This window comes from Monodelphis domestica, chromosome 1, assembly GCF_027887165.1.
Source record: "Monodelphis domestica isolate mMonDom1 chromosome 1, mMonDom1.pri, whole genome shotgun sequence".
Classification (NCBI taxonomy): domain Eukaryota; kingdom Metazoa; phylum Chordata; class Mammalia; order Didelphimorphia; family Didelphidae; genus Monodelphis; species Monodelphis domestica.
The window spans coordinates 749606385-749618884 of record NC_077227.1 but is presented as its reverse complement, the minus strand read 5'-3'; the positions used below and the strand labels follow the sequence as shown (position 1 = coordinate 749618884).

Sequence of the window (12500 nt, the reverse complement as noted above, 5' to 3'; positions counted from 1 at the left end):
TTCATATGATTGTAGAGGCTGCCCCGGAGAAGCATCTTCTGTGTGTTTAAGGCAGTATGTTGTGGATGAGGCTCCTGGTCTTGAACCAGGGAGGTCAGTGTCTGAATCTTGCCCTCTGACCCATCCAGGTGACCCAGGGCAAGTCACTTAACCTTTGGGAGCCTCAGTTTCCCCTATGTTAAAAGTGGTGACAATGATAGCAGTTCTGAAGGTCAAATGAGATAATGTAGGGTATGTACTTAACAAATGTTTATTAATTGACATGTGTAAAGTATTTTATAAACTTTAAAGTACTCTATAAACGTGAGCCATGATTAAAGGTGATGTATAGTGCTGCATTTGGGTCAAACCTTCAGGCTAACGGGAACACAACACACGCTCTCTTCTGTCATGAAGAGAACATATGGAAGGAGGAGGTTTGGCTTGGCTACTTGCCATCTGTAAGACCTTGGGAAAGTCTCCTTGCTTCTCAGTGTCAGTCTCTCTTTTGTAAAATGAAGATGTTGGATGGACAATAGAACTCGTGTAGCTCCAAAACCTTGTGATTCTCCCAAATCAGAGAGACGTTGATGGCCCTTTGTTGGCCACACTGAGAGTATTTCCCTGGTACCAATCTGGCCTCTTCATTGAGCATGTTTAGGAGGTTAAGTGAAGGGAAAGACCCCTTCTTTCAGCTCCTCAGCCAATAGCCACTCTTGTCTGATAGCCCTCTTGCTCCTTGATTTTTTCTTACTTTCCCACACTGGGCCAGATTTGGGGTTGTGTATTCAGGATAGCAAAGCTCCTATCTACTCACTCAAAAAGTACTCATTAAATATGTATTAATGTATATAAAGGCAAAAATGGAAGGCTTTGGACCCTCAAGGAGCTTACATTCTATCAGGAGAGACAATATGTATACACAGAAGTATAAAAATAACCCCCACTGGGTTATTTAATGAACTCCCAATCGTGTTGGTGGACTGGTTGCCTAGAGGTGGTGATGACTCCATTTTGGGATTCTAGAAGGAGCTTTTGAGGAGTTGAGATCATAGGAACTTTGCTCATGAGCCCCCATCGGTGTAATTCCCTATTGAAAAAAATCAATCAGTAGGCAACAATTAGCTTCCAACAAAGGTATAGTAAAACTAGGGGTACAAAATATTTTTCCCTTAAAGCTTGGGACACACCCTCTCATAAATCCAGAGCTCCTGGGAAGAGTGGGATTAAACTTAAAGTACCATGGTAGTGAGTCATATATGTAAGGAATAGTGGTAATAATGGTAGCTTTTAATTCCTCTGTGGAAATGTCTTCCTGAGTCCATAGCTAATAGTCTTCAGCACCCATGATGATTCTCCTTGTCTCTGCTTCGTTCATAGGTCACTATACTTCTTTGTCCAGGTTTGAACTTGGTGTATATCTCTCTGCTTCTGGGTATTAGATTTCCTTCCCTAGATGATTCTAGAATTTGCATGAGAATGTCTCTGCTCTGACTTTCAGCTGAATTCCTTGTTTCCTTCTAGTATCTTCTCAGTGGGGACATGGTCAAGTGTTTGAGGGGAAGTGACATACAAATGGTCTACTCCTCCCTTCTTCCTCCCCCATAGTGCTTCTATTTCAGGGATATGAACCTGGATCCTTCACCACTGGGCTGGCCTGTTGCTTGATTGAACAAATGATGGACTTCCTCCCATTACTAAGACCCCAAGGTGGGGGTATTGATAGGTTAATTTGTTACTCAATGACTCTCTTCACTTATTAACCTAATTAAAGGGTTCATATTTGATCAAGGGACCATGGAGTATAGAATATTTTGCATACACAAGAAATCCATTCAATATTATTGATTTCAGTGAGGGCTATGGACTCCCTGCATGACAGAAATATATGTGAGGTCCACTGAGGTTGAAGCCTAAATATCTGAGGAAATTAGGAGATGCTTCCTATAGGAGGTGGCAGTTGAGCTAAGCTCTGAAGAAAACTAGGGACTCTAAGAAGAAGAGGTGAGGAGAAAGAGCATTGCAGGCTCCCTAACACCAGTTGGATGCAGAACTCCCACCATGCCCTTTGGGTGAGGTAAGCGGCATGAGCTCCCGCTTTCCATTTTTGGCATTGCAGTTTTCCAGGTTATCTAATTAGAATCTACAAGCTCCAGACCTGTTTTACCTTTCTTTTCCCTCGCTCAGTTGAATCCAGCACCAAATGTCTTATGTGTGAGCAATGTTTTGCTAGAGCAGCAGTTGTAGTGAAGAAGATTTGAGTGACTTTGGTCATTGGATTTGGAGTCAGAGGATCTGAGTTCAAATCCTGTAGCTGACAGCACACTACTTATATGACCTTGAATAAATCGAGATACAGCTATTGTCCAGGGAAGTAGGCAAAATTAAAAAGATGCTTTAACAAATTGCTTAGCATTACCTTTGCCTAGTGCCATGCATTTTCTAGAGAGTTGCAATGTAAGTTTTCTCCCTTCATCCTCTCTGACCCTGGGGGGAAGAGAGAAGAAGGATTTTCTGTTACAGAGTGGGAAACTGAGGCACAGTGGGCCAATGACCGAGCCAAGGCTAAAACCCTGGTTTTACGTTTCTTCGCTAGGTGCTTGGACAATGTAGACATAGCGAGGCTGTGATTGGTAGTTCTCGGAGCCTAGGGAAGGGTCGCAGTTACTGGGCACTGATTCTCCCTTTGGTTTCCTTGCAGTGATGGAGACTTCTCTTGGGCTGCAGCCTACTGCCCGAACATTCTCTTTGCCACAAACGCTGGAACTATCCAAGTCTTGGGGTGGCAATGGAAGCAACCTCCAGATGCTTGAGGGTACTCCACCAGCAGAGGTTGCTGGGGACGGCTCCCTGGCTACCCCGACACAGAATTCAGGCAACCTCCTTGCTCTGCCTCCTGCTCCCAACATTGAGCACAAAGATAAGAAGGCTGTGACATGTCTCGAGAAGGAAAAATGGAAAGTGGAGGGGATAAAGGCCAAGTTCTCCCAGACCCTGGACACCTGCCAGGTCCCTCTGGAAATCCAGGATCCCCCACTCCTTCCCTTGGAAATCCCTGACATTAACCAGCTTCTGGCTTGCATCGACCCACTGTGCCCTGATACTCTGAAGGAAGGGACTAGTCCAAGGGAATCCCATCTGGCCAAGAACGGCCTGAGCCTTGGCGACCAAGAAGTATTAGAGAATGGGATGGAGCCCATTCCTAGTCTTACCGACATCAACAAATTGGTGGAAGACTTCCGCCTTCCCCGTCTCCTCTCTCCCTTGAAGGAGGTTGAGCAGCCCAAGGGGCTCAGAGTCGCCAAACCCAAAGTGGTCAAAACGGCCAAAGTGGTCCGGATGCAGGGAAAGCCGTGCACAGGGAAGGAGCCCTCGGATCCAGCCAAGAAGACTAAACGGAAGATCCCCGAGCTGATGGCCACTCTGCCCGCAGCCAAGGCCTTGCCCAGAAACCCGGACTGCCTGCTTGCTGGCGACATGGCGGCTGTCTCTGGCTCTGGGGCCAGTGAGCTGTCTCCCTTGGATGTGGCCAAGTCGGCCAGCAGCAAGTCCCGCAAAGCCCCGAGCAGCCGAGCCAGCAAGACCAAAGGCTCCAGCCAAGAGAAAATGGAGGGAACTGGAGACACCGGCTATGAGAAAGTGGAAGGCAACGAGCTGCCTGGGGGCCGAGCTAAGCCGGAGGAGAAGCCAGCCCTCCCCAAGATGAAGCGCAAGAAGAACCACCCGGAGCTCAGCCAAGAGGCCTTTAAGAAGCCCCGGAGCTTCCTGGGCATGCACATGCTGGAGTCCGTGCAGGTGTTCCATGCCCTGGGAAAGAAGAACGACAAGATGAGCGGCCCCGTCCAGGTCCCCCAGCCAACTCCAGGGATCAAACAGTGGTTGGAAACACCGGCGGAAGGCCAAGGCCCCATGAAAAGCCAGGCCGGGCTCCTGGCGGCGGCCAAGGCCAAAGTTCGGAAGCCAGACGGCAGCGTGGAGAACCAGTGTCCATCGCCCTCCCACACCAAGCCCCCGCCGCCAGGGAAGGTCAAGTTGGTGCCGCTGCCCTTTCCGACCTTAGACAGGCCTTTGACTCGGCCCATTCCTCGGAAGCCGCAGCCCTTGGCTCCCCACCGGCTTTCTACCGCCAACCCTGCCCGCTTGGGCAACCCAGCCCAGCCTGGCCCCTCCAACCCCGCCAGGCCCGTGTCGGCGGTGCCCCCTCAGGCTGCCCCTCCTCGGCCCATGCTGCTGAAATCGGCCCCCTGCCCTTCTCCCCAGATGCAGCCGTGCCTCCCCAGCCACCTGGTGCTGTCCATCTCCCCAGAGGCGGCCGCCACCAGCTCGGCCAAGCAGGCCGTGGTGGTCATGACCCAGCCGCAGCCCCCGGCCCAGTTCCAGCCTCAAGATTTCTGTTTCCAGCCGATCCCCTGGAGGAAGCCCAACGTCCCCGAGCCCGTGATGTCCAAGCCCATCACCAAAGAGCAGAGGCCCGAGCGGGAGGCCATGAAGAGGCAGGCCCAGCGGGAGCGAGAGAACGCCGCCAAGTACACGTCCCTGGGCAAGCTGCAGTTTTTCATTGAGCGGGAAAAGGACTTGGAAATTGCAAGGCGCTATGGATACATGATCTGATCAGAACAGCTAGGACTCTTGGGCAGTCCAGGCACCAGATGTTTGTACATATATATAGATACACATGTCCCTATTTATTCTGATACTTCAATAAACCGTTAATAGAGCTGTTCTGGTCAGGGACAAGATGGATGAGCAATGAAAAGACTTCCCACATGTCTGATCTCCGGCTCTTTGAGTTGTGGGAGCTAAGCCAGAATAGACACAGCCATCCATATGTGTATAGAGACATGTGTACGCACACGCGTGGACAAACCCACACACATGTCCATACACATAGACTTGGGTGGGGAGGGGGCTGGGCTCAAGGCTGGGGAGAAAGAAGGGATGGAGGGAGGAAAGGGAGGGATGGGGGGACGCTGCCGATCCTAGGAGGGAGGAACACAGAGGGGCTCGGGCAGGGGCACGGGCACGAGAAACAGCCAGAATAAGAAGCCAAGTCTGGGAGGGCTAGTTGGGGAAAGTGGTGGACTTGGAGTCAAGAAGACCTGGCTTCAACTCCTGCCTCAGATCCGCCCTTGGCTGCATGGGCAGCTGGGAAGCACAGTGGATAGAGTGGGAGGTCTGGTTTGCAGTCAGGGAGCTACTTAGCAGCTTAGTGACTTGGGCCAGTCGCATTGTTTGCCTCAGTTTCCACATCTAGAAAACGAGCTGGAGAAGGAAATGACAAACCCACTCCAGTATCTTTGCCAAGAAAACCCCCTAAAGGGGTCCCAAAGATTTGGACATGACCGAATACAACTAAACAAAGCTGTGTGACCTGGGACACAAGCAACTCGACTTCTCTGCACCTCAGTTTCCTCACCTGTAAAATGGACTACTCAAAACCTCTGTTTAATGAGGGGAATAAGAAGTGGATAGTGTTTGTAGAAGATGTAAAGATAAGGATTTCCGATAATTAGGCATGGAGATTGCAATGCATCCACGAGTCCATCTGTGTCGGCATTCCCTCTATTGGTAGATATTTATTTAGTCAGTCAACAAGCATGAAGCCCTTAGTATGTGCCGGCCAATGGGGATACACAGGCTAAAATGAAATCTTAACCCTCTCGACTTACCACTCTTCCATGCCTTCTCCTTGACAATTCTGATACTTCTGAAAGTCCCCTGTGATCCATTCAGGGATCTGGAGGTCTTTGCTGGCGATTTTTAATAAATAGTGGGTCTCGGTGAAGCCTCTGGGCTCTGCCATTATGGCCAACGGCTCACTGGTATTTTCCTTTAAATCAGACACCAGGAGTGGTTTACAAATTGTAGTAGTTCATGGTCTCAGACACTTCCTAGCTGTGTGACCCTTGGCAAGTCACTTAACCCCTATGGAAATTAAGGACCGCAGAATGTTAATTTAATTTCGTTTTTACACTACTGACTCAAAGCTTCTAGATGTGTGTATGTATCACCAATCCATCTACATTGGTCCTAGAGTTACTTTATGAGGCTCCTAAATACCACTCCCCAGCTTGTCTCCCCATTTAAATTAGCTGTAGAGCTTACGGGTGAGTAAGAGAGGCATAAATGACTTAATTTTAATTGTAGAGGGTTCACTGATAGTAGGCATACCATCATTGGTAGCTGCAAAAAGAATACAAGATCTCCATGCCAGTCACCCATACTCTCAGCTTTTTTCCTGGATCTTGAGAGGCAAAGGTATTCAAGCAAGATCCAGAAAGTCTCGAACCCTGGGCAGAATGATAGGTTTGTTCTGAATGGTGGCAGGATTCAAGATCAGCCCTTGCTTTATTCTTAGGAGGGCAAAGATCATTTTCCTTAAATACACTGATGACCTTCAAGCAAGCAAGCTTCTGCCCTGTACCATATCTCCCACTTGACCAAGTTAGATAAAGAGGCACATAGGGCGTGGTTGAGTTTCTTTGTGATCATGAAGTGAGAGGGTGTGGAATGTGGCTGGATTAGGATCCTTGCAGTCATTCTAGCTATATCTGTGGAGGAGAGGGGCTTCCTTTACAGCATCTCCCAAAGAGATGGGAACCACAGAATCTCAGCTGAAGGGACTTGGTCTGACCTGAATAAAGTTTTTCTCTATAGCATACCTGAAAAGTAATCAATCTTTCAAATGAGGAACTCTAGGGAGGAGGAGCCACTACATCATTTTGTCTTTGAGTCTTTAGCACTTAGCATAATGCTTGGCACCAGGTTAAAGCTTAAATGCTCATCAACTGACTTCCCCAGGATCACAGACTTAAAAGTTGGAAGAGATCTCAGAAGCCATCTAGCCTAATTCATTTTATAGATGAGAAAACTAAGGGTCAGATGAAATGACTTGTTCGTGGTTACAAGTCTAGCCCTTTAGTCATTATGCACTGACTCTCTTGCACATTTCTAATCTTTAATAAGGTTTCCACCTCTATTCAGGCAAAGATACTAGAATGGTTTGCCATTTCTGATGGAAAGACCAGAGTAGGAACTCTGAAACACAAGAGCCCAGAGAAACCTAGAAACAACTTCCTTTGAACAATTAGAAGTAACTGTAGGATGATGCAGTGCTAACATTCTAATGTTGTTGTTCAGTGGTGTCGTGGACTCTTCGTGACCCCAGTGGGAGTCTTCTTGTAGGAGATACTGGAGTTAGATGATAAAACAATGTATTTGGGGGATGGATTGACAAGGGGATAAGATAAAGGTAGGATAAGCTAGTATAGAAAGGAGGAAGAAGCGAGTGGGATTTGATATTTCTTATAACTGGTATGTGGGAGATACAAACATGGAGGGAGGAATGAATGGGTATCTGGTGAACCTCATCTGAAACAAAGGAGGGGCCTGTGTGCACATGCTGAAACATGAGGTAGGATTAAGGAAGAGGATAATACTAAGGAAGAAATAGACACAAGTGAAACAAACTACTTAGTCCTGAATAAGGTATTAAAGGTATGTGTGTTATTGTATGTGTTTGTATGTGTGTCTGTGAGTGTTTGTGTTTATCAGTGTATATTTGTGCGCGATTTTGTGCATGTTTATGAATGTGTGCCTGTGAGTGTTTGTGTGTATGTGTGTCTCTGTGTGTTTGTGTCTGAATGTTTCTGTGTTTGTAGGTATAACTGTGTATATGTGTGTCTTTCTCCTTATGTTTGTGTGTGTTTATGTGTGAGTGTATTTGAGTGTGTCTCTGTGGGCATGTTTGTGTGAGTTTATGTTTGTATGATTGTGTGTTTCTGAGTGTTTTGTGTGTATGGCCTGTGTGTATCTGTGTATTTGTGTGTCTCTGTGTACTTGTGTATCTGAAAGTGTATTTGTGTGTGAGTGTATGTTTGTGTGAGAGTGCATGTGTATCTTTCTGTGCCTGTGTGTGATTTAATGTATGTGCTTGTGTGTTTCAAAGTATTTGTATTTTTCAGTGTGTTTTTTGGTGTCTCTGTATATATGATTGTGTGTCAGTGTGTTTGTGTGTGTGAATTTGTGTTTGTGTGTTTTAGTGTGTCTATGAGTGTGTTTGTATACCTGTGTGTTTTTTTTTGGTGTCTCCATGTGTATGAGTGTGTGTTGGCATGTTTCTGTGTATGAATGTGTTTGTGCATCTCTGTGAATCTGTATGATTGTGTGCTTGTGTCTGCTTTGTGAATATTGTTTGTGTATATCTGTGCATTTGTGTCTGTCTTGTGTGTCTGTGAAAGAGTATGTGTACTTTTGTGTGTTGGTGTGTGTGTATTCACATGCCTGTGAGTGATTTTTGTGTGTGTTTGAGTGTTTATGTGTTTGGGTGCCTGTGTTTGGATCCATGTGTGCATGTCTGTGTTTGCATGTGTGTGAATCTGTAAGCATGTGTTTATGTGTCTCTGTGTGTTTTTTGTGTCTTGTGTTTTTTATGTGTGAGTGTGTGTGTGTGTGTATTTCTGTATATATGTCCTTGTCTGAGTTTGAGTGTGTTGTGTGTCTGTCTGTGGGCCTGTGTGTGAGTGTTCCTGTGGATATTTGTGTCTTTATTTTTATGTATGTCTATATGTATGTGTGTCATGTGAGTTTGTGTGTCTGTGGGCATCTGTGTGTGTCAGTGTGTATGCCCGAGTGTTTAAGTGCATCTCTGTGTTTCTCTCTGTGTGCTTCTTTACATGTGTGTATGTTTGAGTGTGGATATGTGTATGTGAGTGGGTGCTGGTGTGTGTCTGAGTGTGTGTATTAGTGTTTGTAAGTATGTGTGCCTATGTGTGTCTGTGTTTTTTGTCTGAGTCTGTGTGTCTGTGTGTTTGTATTTGTGTGTGTATGCATATCTGTGTTAATATATTTTTGTGCACGTGTGTGAGTCTGAGTATGGGTATCTGTGTATGTGTTTGAGTGTCTGTGGGTGTGAACGTGTGTTTGGATGTGGACATGTGTGAGTTTGTGTCTCGGTTTTGGTGTGTATCTATGAATGTGTGTTTAGCGTATTTGTGTGTATGACTGTGTCTGTTTGAGGGTGTGCCTGTGTGTCACCGTGTGTCTGTGAGTGCATGAGTATGTCTGTTGGTGTCAGTGTTTGTGTGTGTTTGTGTATCTGTGTGTATGACTGTATTTATGTGCTTTTCTATGTTTGTGTGTGTCTGTGTATAGTTATCCCTGTGTGCAACATTGTATGTGTGTCTGTGAATTTGTATGTTTGTGTGCATCTGCAAGATTGTTTGTGGGTCTGTGTGTGTCTATGTACTTGTGTGTTTTTCTGTGTGTATGAGTGTGTGTTTCTTGTGTGAGTGTGTCTATGGGAATTTTGTGTTTGTGTGTCTGTGTGCATACTTGTCTGTATATTCTTGTGTGCCTGTGTGAGTGTCTCTGTGTTTGTGTATGTCTGTTTTCTCTGTGTGTATCTCCATGTCTGTATGATTGTGTGCATGTGTGTCCCTGAGTGTTTCTGTATGTCTCTGTGTGTATTTGTGTGTTTGCATGCCCATGTGTGCATATGTGTAAGAGTGTGTTTGTGGGTCTGTGTGAGTGTGTCCATATGTTTGTTTGTGTGTGATTTTTGTGTGTCTCTGTGTGTATAAGTGTGTGTCTATGCTTCTGTGGGTGTTTATATGTCTGTGTGAATACGTCTGTGTGTCTGTATGTTTGTGTATCTCTTTGCGATTGTGTACATGTGTGTCTGTGCGTTTCTCTGTGTCTGAGTGTGTTTTTGTGTGAGCCTGTGTATTTTTGTGTGTGTCTCTGTGTTTCTGTGTCTGTCTGAGGGTGTGTTGGTATGTGTTTGTATGACTGTTCAGGTGTCTGTATGTCTGGGATTGCATGTCTGTAGGAGTGTGTCTTTGTCTATATCTGTATGTGTGTTTGCATGTCTCTGTGTTTGAATGGGCGTTTTTGTGTGTATGTGAGTGTGTCTGTGTGTGTGCCTCTGTGTTTGTGTGTCTTGTCTGTGTTTTTGTATGTACATGTTGGAGTGTTTGTGTGTCTGTGGGTGTGTTTCTATATCTGTGTTTTTGTGTATATGTGTTTCTTTGTGTTGTGTGTGCCTCTATTTCTGTATGTGTGTGTATATATGCATGTTTGTGTATGTGGCTGTGTGTTTTTGTGTTTCTGTGTATCTGTGTGTGAGTGTGTATGTGCATGTGAGTGTATATTTATGTGTGTTTGTGTGTATGTCCAGATGTGTATGTGTGTTTAATAAAAAACTTAGGAAACATTTGGTGCTTGCTATGTGCGCTAGTCCTACCATGTTCTGGGGATACCAAAAAAGACAAAAACACCTGGCAGCTGGGTTGCTTAGTGGATTGAGTGCCAGGCTTTGAGATGGAAGGTCCTGGGTTCAAATCTGACCCCAGATATTTCCTAGCTGTTTGATCCTGGGCAAGTCACTTAACTGTTATTGCCCTGGAGCCAACACATAGCTGGTCAGTTGATTTTCACCACATAACAATGCTAAGACAGGAGATAAAGGCTTTAAAAAAGGGCAAAACCGGTCCCTGACCTTCCGGAGCTCACGTTCTAGTAGGGAAGACAACACACAAACAACTATGTATGTGCGCCATGTACAGTGTCAATTGGAGGCAATCCCTGAGGAAAGGCATTAGTACTTGGGAATGAGAATAGGATAGCCGAGGAAAGGCCTCTTGAGGAAGGTAAGATTTGAACCTGGGCTTGAAAGAAGCCCAGAATCTGAGGATACCAGGAAGAGGGAGAGAATTGCAGGCATGGAGGACTGCCAGTAAGAAGGCACGGGGATGGGAGATGGAGGGTCATGTCTTGCTTCAGGAACAAGAAGAAGGCCAGGATTCCCGAGTCATGAAGTACACAGTCCAGAGAAAAGTACAATAAAGCAGAAGTAGGCGCATCTAGGTAGCCCAATGGACAGTGCTGGGCTTCGAATTCAGTCTGGCTGCAGACAGAGTGGGAAAGGAGAGGGCGGCTTTGGGAGGAAAAGATACTGAGTTTGGTTTTGGACATGCCGCATTGAAGATGCCTATGAGGAATCCAGGTCAAGCTATTTCAAGGCTGTTGGAAAGGTGGGAGACTGGAGGAAAGGAGAAGGTTAGGGCTGGATAAATAGGTCTGGGAACCATCTACTGGGAGATGCTAATTGGGTCCATGAGAGTTGATGAGATCAGGTGAAATAGCATAGAGGCAAGAGAAGAGCCAGGACAAAGCCCTAAGAGACACTCAGGGGTGTCCACAATGCCCTTGACGGAGATCAAGCAAGAGACACTGAGAAGGAGCAGTCAGATGAGTAGGAGGAGAACCAGGTAAAACCTACGGAGAAGAAAGTATCTAGGAGAAAAGAGGGATTGACAGTATGAAAGGCTGGAGAGAGATGGAGAGGGAAAAGGAAGAGGAAAAGCAACAAGAAATGAAGTGCCTGTTTAGAACAGTCAATAGGCCAGTGTAAGTTGGATTACTAAGTGCACAGAGCCAAGGAGAAGGTGGGACCAAGTGGATCCCAAATCCCCATCCTGTGATTTCTCAATACTTTAAAAATTACTGGATAGAGCTAGGTGGCTCAGTGGACTGAGAACCAGAACCAGGGATGGGAGGTCCTGAGTTCAAATCTGGATGTAGATACTTCCTAGTTGGATGACCTTGGGTAAGTCACTTACTCCCCATTTCCTAGCTCTTATTCTTTGGTCTTGGAACCAATACACAGTGCTGATTCTAAGATGGAAAGTGAGGGCTTTAAAAAATTATATGTTTAGAATTAAGTCTCGCAGATTTCTTCTGAGAAGGCTTGGTCTGTCTTGGAATCCCTGGCCTCAGTGTACCTTATCTTCCCACATTAAATCCACTGACACAAACTGTAAATGCCATCAGCTAACCACCTTGGGTTCCCCCCAGCTTTTTCTGATGGCTTGAAGACAAGCCAATCCTATTTTCATTACAATGCTGCCCCCTTGTGCTGAGCAGTAAGCAAGGCAAACAGTCGATAGAGCATCATCACACTGATTTGTTTGAACAGATTTGGAGGGGAATTTAGAGATCATTTTATCCTCCTGTTCAATGCCTGTAGTGACCATTTTGGAGAGAAGGAAGCTGAGGACTAAGGAGGAGAAGTGACTTGCCCAAGATCAGACTTGTAGTTTGAAGCAGAGCTAGAATAACAAGTATTATATTTCTTAAAGCTACCACATGCCAAATCACTGTGCAAAATAGTGGGGATACATAGCTGAGTGAAGTACTTCCCTTCTTCAGGACTGCATGCAGGGAGGGGCCCAGCTCCCCTGTCAGGAGGAGACCCAGGAAAGCCACTTGTTAAATTTTCATGGGAGCAATTATGAAATTGGCAAATGCTACAGAAATAGGAAAATAATTATTCCCCTGTCCCCTGCCCTGGGGAGACCTCATTTGGAGATCTGTGTTCAGCTGGGACATTGAAATAAAAACAAACAAACAAACAAAAAACCCATTGACTTGCCTCATCAGGATGATGAAGAGTCTTGGGTCCTTGATATTTGGGGATCAGTTTAGGGAACTCATCATGTTTGTCCTGGAGAAGAGAAGGC

General features: G+C 45.8%; 1 protein-coding gene and 1 long non-coding RNA gene across 2 annotated transcripts in view; both read left to right on the top strand.

Annotated features, from left to right (window-relative positions):
• C1H2orf78 (chromosome 1 C2orf78 homolog) overlaps window positions 1-4735 on the top strand; it is a 13568-nt gene extending 8833 nt beyond the window's left edge. Inside the window, 1 exon segment of the mRNA XM_001375059.4 lies at window positions 2681-4735. Within this exon segment, the coding sequence (XP_001375096.3) occupies window positions 2681-4590 (1910 nt within the window). The 3' untranslated portion in view covers window positions 4591-4735.
• Window positions 1-12500, top strand: part of LOC130456909 (uncharacterized) — a 23842-nt gene that overhangs the window by 10207 nt on the left and 1135 nt on the right. The window lies entirely within an intron of this gene.